At 39.9% G+C, this 14,494-nt stretch overlaps 1 protein-coding gene and 1 pseudogene across 2 annotated transcripts; both read left to right on the top strand.

Moving 5' to 3' along the window:
- The first annotated feature begins 3,893 nt into the window (after window positions 1-3,893).
- LOC126788898 (F-box protein CPR1-like) lies at window positions 3,894-6,527 on the top strand (annotated as a pseudogene).
- A 3,060-nt stretch (window positions 6,528-9,587) lies between these two features.
- LOC126788896 (inactive receptor-like serine/threonine-protein kinase At2g40270) lies at window positions 9,588-13,507 on the top strand. 2 transcript variants are annotated; one of them, XM_050514914.1, is made up of 10 exons: window positions 9,603-9,679; window positions 9,933-10,040; window positions 10,113-10,254; window positions 10,662-10,733; window positions 10,853-10,996; window positions 11,081-11,221; window positions 11,448-11,986; window positions 12,166-12,356; window positions 12,459-12,591; window positions 12,670-13,507. In XM_050514914.1, exons 2-10 carry the CDS (start codon window positions 9,938-9,940, stop codon window positions 13,263-13,265), a joined length of 2,061 nt encoding a protein of 686 aa, XP_050370871.1. In that variant the 5' UTR covers window positions 9,603-9,679; window positions 9,933-9,937; the 3' UTR covers window positions 13,266-13,507. The 2 variants fall into 2 exon arrangements, with proteins under 2 accessions (XP_050370870.1, XP_050370871.1); XM_050514913.1 differs by having other exon boundaries at window positions 9,588-10,040.
- Window positions 13,508-14,494: the final 987 nt, after the last annotated feature.

The following is a 14,494-nucleotide window of genomic DNA, read 5'->3' as shown; positions in this document are numbered from 1 at the left end:
TAAAAAAATATTTTAAAAAATGGCACCGATATATCGGGTCAAACCCGGTTTGACCCGATATATCGCCATTTGACTTGATTTTTCGGGTTGACCGATATAATAGACCGATAAGCAACTTATCGTATCGTTTTCTTAATATCAGAGATATATCGGGGATATATCGGGGATATATCGAGGATATATCGGGATATTTAGAACATTTGATGCAATACATTATGTGGATATTTAATGTCAACTCTCTGTTGATTATTGGTGCATGAGTGTTAACTAATCATAATTCAACAGCTAGTCCAACATTAATAGACAGAAAGGTCTATATATTAGGAGCAAGTTTGGATTTTTTTTTTCTGAAGTTGTTGGATTATATTCTTTTAAATCTTTTAAAGACAGCCCAGATTGAAGTGTTAAATGATCTGTTGAAGGATTTGATGGATTAACAAAGAAATGTGGTGGGTGATTTAGATTAGGCAAAGAAAACAGTTGTCAAGGATCAGGTGTTGATAAGGGAGACAATGTAACATGGCTCTGCAAAGAGTGAAACATAAGCAATTAAGCATGGCTTCACGAGGAGAATAGAATAGGGAGCTAATCTTATCCTTCTAAACGTGAGGCTTAAAGTTTTGATTCGTAGGAACTAGCTTTTTATCGTGCAAACTTCAAGAGTCGATGAATAACGAGGGCTGGGCATAAAAATTTATAATTTCATAACCATTTCAATCCCGACCCGAAATTTACAAGGTCGAGACGAAAGTGAAATCTTAAAACATTATGCCCAACCCAGTCCCAACATGTTTGATTACGGTAAATGAGACGAGTTTGATAGCTCAAGTCTCATGTATTGTCTCGTTTCATGGTGGGATCGGCCGCAATATTAGCACAATCTCTGTTGGCACCCCTACCAGCACAGAGCTAGTATGGCATGTCACCGAGCATAAGCATCTCTCTAGGCGGATTTACAAGTCACTATGTGGCTCAACCATGATATTCATAGTGTATCTCGTCATACAAGCTTTCCAATGATACTTGCATAAAGCGCAACTCCACTCCACATCGACATAAGATAAGTAAAATGCTATGCCTCCCTACTCCTACTTTAGAGTTGATTATTACCATGTCTTAGCATGATTTTATTACGCTATAAAACATGCCTACAACATACCGCACTTGATATGCATGGCCGCATGGTTTTCACGCATTGCCTACAACACTTTGTAGAGTTAGCTAGCAATGACACTTAGCCATATCTTATATGCTTAGAGAATGTGTGACGCACACACTTGAATGTCCAACTTGATTGTGCTAATGAAACTAGGAATTTTTCTAACCATTGTTTAGGAGAACAATTAAATTCCTCATGCAGACTGTTTCATCACACAACACTCAGACATCACAAAATCAGAAATTCTTTCCTCACCAAAAAGTGAGAGACTACGCCCAAGAGGGCTCAAGACGTCCTACGCGTAACGCTTATCTACGCTATGATGGATGCACTACGCCCAAGAGGGCGTAGTGCGCGTATTTATGGATGCACTACGCCCAAGAGGGCTCAAGCCGCGTAAATACGCGCACTACGCCCAAGAGGGCTCAAAACGTCCTACGCGTAACGCTTATCTACGCTATGATGGATGCACTACGCCCAAGAGGGCTCAAGCCGCGTAAATACGCGCACTACGCCCAAGAGGGCTCAAGACGTCCTACGCGTAACGCTTATCTACGCTATGATGGATGCACTACGCCCAAGAGGCCTCAAGCCGCGTAAATACGCGCACTACGCCCAAGAGGGCTCAAGACGTCCTACGCGTAACGCTTACCTACGGTACGATAGATGCACTATGCCCAAAAGGGCTCAAGCCGCGTAAATACGCGCACTACGCCCAAGAGGGCTCAAGACGTCCTACGCGTAACGCTTATCTACACTATGATGGATGCACTACGCCCAAGAGGGCTCAAGACGTCCTACGCGTAACGCTTATCTACGCTATGATGGATGCACTACGCCCAAGAGGGCTCAAGCCGCGTAAATACGCGCACTACGCCCAAGAGGGCTCAAGACGTCCTACGCGTAACGCTTATCTACGCTATGATGGATGCACTACGCCCAAGAGGCCTCAAGCCGCGTAAATACGCGCACTACGCCCAAGAGGGCTCAAGACGTCCTACGCGTAACGCTTACCTACGGTACGATAGATGCACTATGCCCAAAAGGGCTCAAGCCGCGTAAATACGCGCACTACGCCCAAGAGGGCTCAAGACGTCCTACGCGTAACGCTTATCTACACTATGATGGATGCACTACGCCCAAAAGGGCTCAAGCCACGTAAATACACGCATTACGCCCAATAGGGCTCAAGACGTCCTACGCGTAACGCTTATCTACGCTATGATGGATGCACTACACCCAAAAGGGCTAAAGCCGCGTAAATACGCGCATTACGCCCAAGAGGGCTCAAGACGTCCTACGCGTAACGCTTACCTACGCTACGATGGATGTATTACGCCCAAAAGGGCTCAAGTCGCGCCATCACGCAAGACTACTTCGCCTAAGCACACCGCACACATAGACCATATCACTCGAAACCGCCTCGATGACTAGGGGTTTCGGGGACTTACACACACTCGCGTACTATGTCATATTCGGGACCATACATACACACGCATCATCATGTGTCAAACACACATCGCGCCCGTACATTGTTATGCTATCCATGACAACAGACATACTTCGTGCACATATATGCTTTTATCTTTGTTTTGCAGGTTTGAGAATCCCTTCTTGCTTAAGGAGTTCGGGGACTGGTAGGGGTATGCCACCACCCGGACACTTATGCTCGGTGACATGTTGATTGATAAACTCCCCAAGCAAGAAGTTCCTCTTACTTAGGGACTGCGGGGGGACATGTTGGCACCTATACTAGCACAGAGCTAGTATGGCATGCCACCGAGCATAAGCATCACTCTCTAGGCGGATCTACAAGTCACTATGTGGCTCAACCATGATATTTATAGTGTACCTCGTCATACAAGCTTTCCAATGATAGTCGGAACTCACCAAGACACCACCGGAAAGTCACCTTTCCGACCTCATCAAGATGACTCCATAGTAAGCCTAGAGGGGCACTTGTCCCACATTGAAGAATATGTAAATGAGAGGGGTTCCCTCACCTATAAAAGGGACCCCTCATCCTACTTAGAAGAGGGGATAACTACTTGTATAACTCAAAGCTATTTGCTTATACTAGTGAATTCAAGTGGACGTAGCCTACCCCAAGAGAGGGAGGTGAACCGCTATACTTCTTGTGTCAAACTAACACTCACTAATAGCTAACCGTGTGATTAGCCACCCATCTGGTAATCACTACGATAACAATCTCATCTCATTTCGAGCCGAATCGTTGATGTTTGATGATTGTTGGATATTGGATATGCTTTAAGTTTTCACAAAAATCCTTCTAAATGTGGGCTAGGCTGCTATATGTTTTATCTTTCAAAAAAGTGTTGCCGATGCTACTGCTAGAGTAGATCACAACCTTTTCAGTGATACGACTGGCTCTATAGAGGCATGGCCTCTCGGATGTAGTTTCTATCGCTCATTCGCTCTTATGTTTGATGCTGTAAACTCCGGGTGGTCAGGGGCACAAAAAATCTTCTTTTTTTTTTCCACCCACAAAAACTCTATGCCCCTAATGGCACATTACAAATTAGATTACTAGAAGGAACTTGTAGTAATTTAAAAGTACCTTCACATTACAAACCACAAAGTACATTGACAGAAAGCAAGTTCACCTTCACATTATAGTACTGTACAGTGGACTACTTTGAAGCCCAATGGGTCAGGTCCGTTTGTCTGTTTAAATCCTAACCCCTAAAACCCTCTCTCCCATTTCTCTGTTCACCACTCCGTCACATAATAGTCTCCACAGCTCCGTTTAGGGTTTGCGTCACCTTTACCCATCACTGAAGGAGAAGAAGAAGACGACGACGACTACTGGGTCACGGCAGAAATGTCGAGGTGAGTCTTTTGCTCATTCGCTCAGTCCTATTTCGCCATCACTTATTTCAGATTTTCGTTTGAAATAAATTGCATATACCCAAGAAGAAGGAATTTACTAGTTTATATGATTCTGAATGCAATTAAAACTTAAACAAGAATACAAAGATTATCTGTTTCATTCTGTATATATGCGTGTTGAAATTGCAGAAAGAAATTGGAGTCTGCTGCAAAGTTTGAGGCTTTTCCTCTGGAAATTCGTCTGGATATCTTTCATAGATTACCCATTAAGTCTTTGATCAGATGCACCGCTGTGCGTAAGGCATGGAGATCAGTCATAAGAAACCCAAGTTTTATAAGTACCCATCTCCGCCGGACACTCGAATCTAATGACCAGAACGACACTCATCTATTGTTGTTCCATGGTTTTGCTAAGAAAGATCCCTTAATGTATTATTTGAGAGCTAGAGATAGTGATGATGGCAGTGATAGTGAGGGAAATATACTGGAGCTTTACTCTTTGCATTATAATAACCGTGATTTTGGTGAACATTGTGAGGTTGAAGTTCCATCTGTTCATTTGGCAAATCAATGTTTCCGTGTTGTTGGCACTTGTAATGGGCTGGTGTGCCTTGCTGATGATATGAGTACATCTGGCCTCACCTACATATTGTCGAATCCATCTATAAGAAAGTTTGTGAAACTTCCTTGGCCTAATGTTACATACTGCACCCATGGTGGGTATAACTCTTCTGTTGGGTTCGCTTTTGATGCTATTACCAAAGACTAAGGTTGTGAGGCTTGTCACTCTTTTGGATGAAGATGAACACTCACTGGATGCCACTTGTCGAACTGTAGTTGAGGTTTTCTCACTAGCCACAGGCTCTTGGAGCACGCTTCCTGATGTTGCTACTCGGTTTGAAATGGATGCAAGCACTCCCCAGGCTTTTGTTAATGGGGCTCTTCATTGGCACACAAATCGGTGGAAAGGAGATGATCCTCACCATTTCATCTTGATATTGGATGTGGGCAGGGGTTTATTTCGTGAGACCATGATGCCAGAAAGTTTGAGATGTGATAGGCGATTAACATTGGAATTGTCTGCTTCTGGAGATGGGAAGTCCATTGCGCTGTTCAGCCTTTATTCTAGTCATTTTTGTGCCGATCCTTTTTGTGATATCTGGGTAATGAGTGACTATTGCATCCATGAGTCCTAGACCAAATTGATCCGACTCCTTCCACATGGGCCAGAACAGGAGGGTCTCAGCTTGAGTAGTTTGCTCCCCGTACCATTATGTTTCAGGAATTGCAATGAAGTAATAGTGTACAAACGTAGTCATATATCCTCCTGTTCCAGACATTCTCCTTGTCCTGGGTATGAACTATTCTCGTTAGACCTCAAGAGCCAACAATGTAAAAGCCTTGGGATTTGTGGATATAGTTACTACACTGTCAATTCTTATGAAGAGAGCCTTGTCTTACTGGACATGGACAATGCAGTTTCCTACTGAGGCAAAGAATAGGTAAGCCTTGTCTTAATCGTTTTTCTTTCATCTTAATTTACATGGGATCATCAGTTTGCAACTTCAATAAAGTTTGATCTATATGATGATTTACAACTCATAGCTATGTGATATTTGTTCAGGATGTATGCTTTACAAACTTTGATCTATATGATGATTCTCTGCTCATGGTTATCTGATATTTGTTTAGGATGTGTGCTTTGCAAAGTTTGATCTCTATATTGCCTTTGTTGTTGGGTTAGTTCAGAGCTTACATTTTAGGCTTCTGTGCCTACGTTTTGGGTGTTCATTCCAACTGCTGATGATTTTCCCTTTTCTTTTTTGGTTTCTTGTTTTGCTCAGTGTGTTTTCTTCATAACGCAAGTTTTTCACTAGATCTAACTCAGCGGTGAAAGCTTACTTCAAATAAAAACAGAACAATAGTACTCGCGAATTAGTAGCTGTTCAGAAAAAAAGTGTAAAACTGAGTGTAGTAATAGACGTTGTTAAACTGGTGCCTATTAGTGCTTGTAATAACTACTTGGTATGACTTTAAACCGTGGACTGTGGAACTGTTGGATATACCCTAGTGAAGATTTTTTAGTGAACTACTGATAGCATAATTTTCAGGTGGTGAGGAATTGTTTAATCACACATTCTATCTACACTTTCTCCCGAAAGTACATTTGCTTTGTTTTGTTTTCATCTATGGACTTGAGTGCCATAACATACTGACTCAAATGCTCTGCATCGTGTAAAATAGTTGTGTTTGGTTGCAGATCTATAGAGCAGTAATATCCTCTATTTGCTGGGTGATCTACAATGGCTTTGGAACTCTAATCCGATGTGCTGAGCGCTTCTCGTCTGCATGATTTGTGAACTTCGAATTTCATGAAAGTTTGGAAGTAATTGGTCACGTAATTAGTTGATTTTGAACTTCAAATTTGTCGATTACTATGGAAATATCATTACAATCTTCATTTGGTCTTGTAGTTTGAGACGATATTGAAATGAGTCACTGAATTTCCTTTACAGTTCACTAATTTTCTATTTTCCTATATGCTTTGCCTTTCTCGATCGTCATATGTATTGTCACTCTCTTGGTTCTTTAAAGGGTTCCAAAGGGCCTGAAGTTTGATGGGGCGCCCATACACATATTTTTGATGTACAAGTTTTTGGCAAAAACCATTATGCAATGCACACTGTTACAGGTTGACAGGGAGTTCATGTAACATCAAGCTTTAAAATATTTTGAATTTGGTCGAGCCAATGTTGGTTTACAATCGCACGCCCTTTGCTTGAAATGAGCACAAACTTAGCATGTGGTATGGTTGCCATTTCACATACCAAAGTTAAAGCTTTTTGGAACTGGCATGAATTCAGGTCCATTCCACATGCGTGTTAATCTATATGATGGATTAACTGCACTACAAGAATTCAATCATGGCCATGGGGATTAGTTTTTGACAAGGATGGGTTGCTATTTCTCAATAATTTCTTACACCGATTCGAACCAAAAAAAATAAAATAATCCTTATTAAGTTCTTAAGAAAGGTAAGACCTGTTTCTTAGTACCTAATGGTTCTATGTATCTCAGTTAACTTGCTCTTTTCAAAATCGAAAACAAATAGTTTAAGTGATTCGACTTAACAAACCAATTATTGGTGGCTTCTGAAAAGCTCTTCCAGTACTTGGAGACCATAATAGTATCAATCCTACCGCTCTAATGTAATTGGAAATTAAGGTCTCACGTCATTTTCTATTAAGATGAGGAGGTTTCATTGTCTATTTGTGAAGCAAGGAGACCATAAGAGTCCCAATTCAGGTACTAGGTCTAAGTAGTAATGGAGGAGCAAGTTAATGTGGCCCATTCTTGTTTCGTATTAGTTGTGCAACGTTTAAACTTTAAAGCTTGAAGTGTAGTGTATCATTACATAAAGTTGTAATGCTAATTGTTATCACTTTCCTTACAAATGCTTGAGTTAATTTTGTTGAAGAACTAAGACAGTTCTTCAAGTTTAAGATGTTAAAAGATAGCGAATATTGATGATGAGTCCAAAATTTTAAGCTTGTACTAAAATTAAAATGAAGTTTAAAGTTACGGCGTATAATTTGGCACTAGTTTTGATATTCCGTGTAAAAAGTCTCTTGCAAACATAGATTTTTGTCATACTAGATTACCATTCAATATTAAATCGAATTTAATGTGTACATGCTGATAAATTGAACTGGACATATAAAATTGATTGAAAATGACGTTCTTCCTAACCTTAACATATTATTATATTAAGCTCCCAATACCCAGTACCACAATACTATCCAAGAATCCAAAGACTACAAACAAAAGTTTCTCACTTTTGCATTCTGCAGTTTCAATGTGAACAGTTAAACACACTCCAAATAGCACTACAGACCCAATAACAAGTTAAATTGACATTTTCTCATGTAAGTTATCCCTTAAATGCCAAATATAACTTCAATACATTGCTCATTTTGAATGTAATGCATGTACCATAGCCTGCAGACCTCAGACCATAAACTTCATTCTCGTAGAGATAAACCTAATGGAGGAGCCCAGTAAGGTCATTGTAACTTGCAGAAGATGTTGCTGGATAAGGAAGACTCTAAATTCACTTTACCTGAAAATGCAGAGACTTGAAAACCACTACAAGAGCACTAATCCTGCTCGAAACTGATTAAACACCCCATTATACTATTTCATAAGGGAATTTGATAATGCGAGCCCGGTTTCTTAAACCCTGAAAATCCAGTTATTTATATTTTAGTCCACATGAAGCATAATCCAAGTAATTGGAGGATATTGTTTTGTTATGATGAGGATGATCATTGAGATCCCACATTCCCAAAGCTTGACAAACTGGTCTGAATCATTGTAGCGTGCTGACAAAAATAATAGAGTCATAATGATCTACTAATTGTTAATTTGATGATGCTAACATTATAATATATAATCGTCGTTGCCTTGTGCAGGCCGGAAACTATAGAGTACTGGTTCAAGCTAGGTGTGTCTGTGTTGGATTGTATGTGGACTAGTTCCTCATTTCCAGATTCACCTCCACATGCGAACCCGAAGATGAAGAAGAGAAGCACAAGTCTTCAGCTCCTCGATCATGACCAATGGCATAATGCCATGATCCATTTGTATTATATTTCACTGAGATCATGGATTGAATTTAAATAGTGTATTAGTTTTGTGTATACAGTCAATGAAAGTGGCTTAGCGTTCTTGAAATACTCTTAAGCTAGAGGTGGCTCAATGTATCATTCATCAATTTATATTCTACTCTTACTATCCACTTTATAATACGATGGTTTGGAATGAAGTAGATCACAAAACTGTACAAATCATGCAATTTGTGAATAAACTGAGCTTTCTTCCAACAATCAACCACTAGGATGCTTTTATTTTTTGTTTTTCTATAGTTTTAACTTTGAACAAGAGACATGCGTATTCGATTATTCAATTCTTCTGTTGTAATTGTGATGCTACATGTACACAAATTAGTAACATGACACAAAATTAGAAAATTATAACGCAAAAATCATGTCACACGTATACGTATCTGATCATGTCCATACATGTACTTGTACGTAATACGCACTGAATACATTCCTATAGCTCAAGAAAATCAAACATCTTACAAATAGACACATGTTTCTTAAATTACACATGTTTTGATGATTATCAAAGTGACCCATTTTTTTGTCTGTTCACCAAAAAATTGTCAAACAAATCAAAGTCAGCATCCTCAACCTCCCACCAAGTTTTTCAGACACGAACAAATCCGCACAGAAAAAATTCAAAATATATTCTCATCTGTGAAACCAAAGAGAAGAATCACTCACAATTTGATCAGATCAAAAGGAAGTCCAGAATTATTCCAGATGAAGTCTTCTAAAATACCCCACTGTCCCCACACACAAAAATAGGGAAATGAAAATTAGCAAGAAAAGGAAAATTCACCGAAAAGGCACATGAGCGGCACGTGGGGGCCAATAGAAGGGACGGCCCTATAAATATAATCAAATGAATGAAACCGAGTCGCCTGGCTGTTCTGCTCTGCTACAAAACAAAACAGAACACAAAAATCCAACATTACTGAATTGCCGCGAAACCCAAAACCGACGCTGAGTTCCGAAGTGTTTGACCGAGCTGTCGTATAATCCGGTACCTTGTTCCGGGGACTCCTAGGTCTTACATTTGAAAAAGCAAACTAAGTTTTTTTAAACTACCAAGTTCATTTCTTTATTTTTTTAAAACAAAGTCACGCGCTTTCTTCTACGTTTGGCCAATTCTCAATAATGTGAAGAAGAGAAAAGAGTAGACTCCCACAACTCTCATTTTCTCAGTTGTATATTTATATCTGTACACATCAACACTTCAAAGTTTGGAGCTTTTTGATTTCTTTGGGGCGTTTCAGGCATAATGAATCGACGGTGGGGATTTCATCGGGTTGTGGTGGCTGTTGTGTCTGTGTTGCTACTGTTTCATTATAATCTGAGCTTCTGTTGGTGTCTCAACAGTGAAGGTTTGTAACAGTTGTTCTGCATTGTTTAGCTGATCATGTTTGGGGTTTGGCTGAAATGGGTTTTTGGTGCAGGTTTGGCTTTGTTGAGGTTTAGGGAGAGAGTGATCAGAGACCCTTATGGAGTTTTGAGGAATTGGAATGCTGGAGAAGATGATGGTGGTCCTTGTTCTTGGTTTGGGGTTGAGTGCTCATCAGATGGGAGAGTCATCAGCTTGTGAGTCTTTGCTTTTCCTTTTTTGTGTGTGTGTTTCTGCTTCTTGTTTTCTGAGATTGAAGCAAATAACTGTTCAATCTGTTTATGTTTTCTATGGAAATTAAGAAAATGGGTTTTGTTGAAGTGATGGGTTTGTATATTAAGTATTTCTAGATTGATTTGTGGTGGGGTTTGATATGAATAAAATTAACTACTCACCCTTTTCAGCTTGAAGCTTAAAAGTAATCTGGAATCAGGAACTTGTAATGATTTGTGAAAGAATGGCAATTTATAATGTCCTACCTGCATTCATGGGGTTGTCCTTAGAGGGCTTTATGCTGGGATTCTTGATCATATCGATTTAGAGCTCTGTGGAGTTTCAGTGTTCTTAAATTATGAGGCTGAAGTCAAATTTGATCAACTTGCAGGAATTTGAAAGATCTTTGTCTTGGAGGAACATTGGCTCCTGATATTGGAAAGCTGGCTCACATAAAATCTATGTAAGACTATAATTGTTCTAAGTTCTACAGTGCATTCCATTGCTTCCTTTCAATCTTTTTTGGAAAGCTTTTGCTGTAATTCATTACTCTCGATCTGAATTGGTGCTTCTTTACTACAGTATTTTGCGGAATAATTCTTTTTCTGGCAAAATTCCTGAAGAGATTGGAGATTTGATGGAGCTGGAGGTTTTGGACTTGGGATATAATAACTTTAGTGGATCGTTTCCATCTGATTTCAGCAACAATCTGTCCCTCACTACCCTGTATGTTCTTCTTTTGGAACTCTTTGAACTCAAGAGTTTGTTTTAGTGACTTTTACTGAGCTGATATTCTCATTGTTATTGCAGCTTACTTGACAATAACCAGTTTCTTGGTTTTTTATCTCCTGACGTCCATGAGCTCAAGATGATTTCTGAATGCCAAACAGATGAGAGCCAACTAACAGATCCTGCTTTTGGAACATCATCCATGAGCAGATCTGTCAACTGGTAAGCAAGTGAAAATAATCTAATATTTATGTCTTGGCTTGATTTAAAAGGCCGGGTTCAGCTCAGGCCTAGTTCACAAGACAAGTTTAATCTTCACCTTTTTTTTTGACATGGTATCTAATAAGTTCCTACAAATTTTATACTTTTATGGCCTTGCACATTTTTTCTATTGGTAGTAACCTCTTATCTCCTACATATTCTAGGATAACCTTTTCTTACTTTCTAGGAACACTGCCCTACCTGGAGATACAGCTCACCGGAGGTTGCAGCAGGTGGTAGATGAGCCAGAGCCATCCAGAATTGGAAAATCAAATGGCAGGGTTACATCATCCATATCGGCTTCACCATCTCCATCACCATTTTCAGCTTCAATACCACCATCTGCTTCACCAATTTTACCATCACCCTCATCAAATTCTCCTTCACCATCTCCCTCAAGTAGCTTTATGAGCCCTTCACCCTCGCCTTTGATAGCACCAACTCCAGCCTCTCCAGTCCCAGCAATTCCACCAACTACTTTTTTAACACCAACAGAGTCTAGTCCGTCACAAACTCCATCCCCTGCTTCAGTTCCAGTGCAAGGGGTTAAAAATAGTTCAAAGTCAAAGCGCCGCGTAGTTCTGATTTGTGCAACTGTTGTTGGAGGCTCTTTATTCATTTTACTTTCAGTCATTGGCATCATGCTTGTCCGAAGCAGTAAAGTGGTTACAGTTAGACCCTGGACAACAGGGTTAAGTGGGCAGTTGCAGAAAGCATTTGTAACAGGTCAGTAATCGTGAGAGTGCACAGCCCTCTGCACAAACAGATACAATCTATTCTAAATGAGTGTTTATCTGTTAATCTCTTGATAAATTCTGATGAAGACATGGTAAAAACTGTTCAGTCCAATTTGTACTTCGATTTTATACATGATTCTGTACTCAACTTGATGAAATGTGATCCAGGTGTACCAAAGCTCAACCGATCAGAACTTGTGGCTGCTTGTGAAGATTTCAGCAATATAATTGGATGCTTTTCAGATGGTAACATTTATAAGGGGACTCTTTCAAGTGGGGTTGAAATAGCTGTAACATGCATTACATCAACATCTGCTGGAGACTGGTCTAAACATCTGGAGGCTCAGTTCAGAAAGAAGGTATAGTGTAAAGATTGACATGATTTTTGATGCATCTTTTACTGCAAGAGTACCTAACTGTCCCTCATTGCTCACTCCCATTAATATATATTTCTTTTGCAGATAGAAACATTATCCAAGGTGAACCACAAGAACTTTGTAAATCTGATCGGGTACTGTGAAGAAGAGAAGCCATTCACAAGAATGATGGTTTTTGAATACGCTCCAAATGGAACACTTTTTGAGCATCTACATAGTGAGTACCCTATGAAATTTGTAGTATCTACACAATAATTTATCTACACAGTTTTATAATTTTGGCTGTGTCTTGCAGTAAAAGAAGCCGAACACTTGGACTGGGGAATGAGAGTAAGAGTAGCCATGGGCATGGCATACTGTCTAGAGTACATGCACCAAATGAGTCCGCCAATATACCAAAAGAACTTGCAATCAGCTTCTATATACCTGACTGAAGACTATGCAGCCAAAGTATCAGATTTCAGCTTCTGGAACGAAGGCACTACAACACAGAGAAGATCAACTGACAAAGGACTTACGGAAATCCCAACTGCAACTTCAGAAAGCAATGTGTACAGCTTCGGTGTTATATTGTTTGAAATGTTTACTGGTAGAATTCCATACTCTGTGGAAGAGGGTTCTCTTGCAGACTGGGCATCACATTATCTAAGAGGGGACAAATACTTGGGAGAAATGGTGGATCCTACCTTAGAAACTTACCAAGAAGAAGAGCTGGGAAAACTGTTTCAGGTTATAACAGATTGTGTCCATCCTGACCCGAAACAAAGACCAAAGATGGCAGAGATCACAGCCAGGTTAAAAGACATCACAGCTATTGGGCCGGATAGAGCGACACCAAAGTTATCCCCTCTTTGGTGGGCAGAACTTGAAATCCTTTCTGAAGGAAACTGATCATGATCTATTTATTTTTCTTGTTCATTTCTTTATAATTTGTGTATTTTATTCTTTAACCCGATTTCTGTTATTCATTATAGCAGTGGGGTGCATGTAGGATAGCTCTGATTGTGTGGTGTTCTAATCTAAGTTAGAAGAGTTGAATTGTAAATAACGATTGCATTGGGAAAGTGAGCCTTTTTCCTGTTTTATACACAAAAGTGTAACTTCTAAAGATCAATAAATTTTGATTTTTTGAATGGCAGCACTTAGAGGCTTCTGCGTAAGTGGGATGGTGATTTATGGAGTCTTCTGTAGTTGCAGTCCTGTTGGCAAATGTTGAACTTGGATCCGCTGGCTTTGGAATACATAAAAACACAGTAGAAAACAAGAATTCTTAAAATGCCAAAGAAAACAAATCCTGATGGCAATTAGCTGTTATGACTTATTTCTAGTTTCTTTAGGAATGCTTATTATGTCTGTTGTTCTAGAATTTGCTGTTTCCTTTGCTTATTAGGTTATTTCATGGTATTAGGAGTTATTTTCCTAGCTGATTTAGCACTAGTTATGCACTAGTTATAGTTCTTATAAGTAGGAGCTATGTGTTGAGTTAAAGGGCAGACTGGATTATTAAAGATTACTGCCTTCTAAACCTCCTATTCTCTATTCTCTTCTATTCTGAACCCTCTTCTAACCTCTGCCCCTTAGTCACCCTCTGCTCCTACATCAATTTGGTATCAGTAGCCTAACCGGTCTCGCTTCCCTCCATTCCCAGCTGTTTTTTTTTTTCACAAGAGACACCATGACAGTGAAAGACCTAGAAGAATCCCATGCTGCGCTCAAACTCCAATTTAGTGAACTTACTAAGAACATGGCTATCCTTACCAAGGTTGTGACCAAAGCTCAGGAGCTGAACATTGATTACCTCCATGCTTTCTGTGAGAAGATTCAGAAAGACATTCACTCAACTTTGGCGGATGCAATAAAGAAGATAGAACCACCTCAGGACAAGCCAGCTGGTTCTGGCCTCCTCCCTACTCCTAAAGGCTTGCAAGATTCTTCCTCAAAACCAGAGGATCACCAACATGATGAGTTCTCTTTGTTTGACCAACCCTTCTCACCGCGACTTGGTCGTCGTTTCCGACAGTTTGAAAAAGGTTCGACAAGTCACAATGACCACCAGTCATATCGCTATGATGACGATATTACTAGAAGAACCAAAGTTGATGCTCCAGAATTCGATGGTC

This window comes from Argentina anserina, chromosome 3 (assembly GCF_933775445.1).
Source record: "Argentina anserina chromosome 3, drPotAnse1.1, whole genome shotgun sequence".
Lineage (NCBI taxonomy): Eukaryota > Viridiplantae > Streptophyta > Magnoliopsida > Rosales > Rosaceae > Argentina > Argentina anserina.
This window is presented reverse-complemented; position numbering and strand designations above follow the sequence as displayed.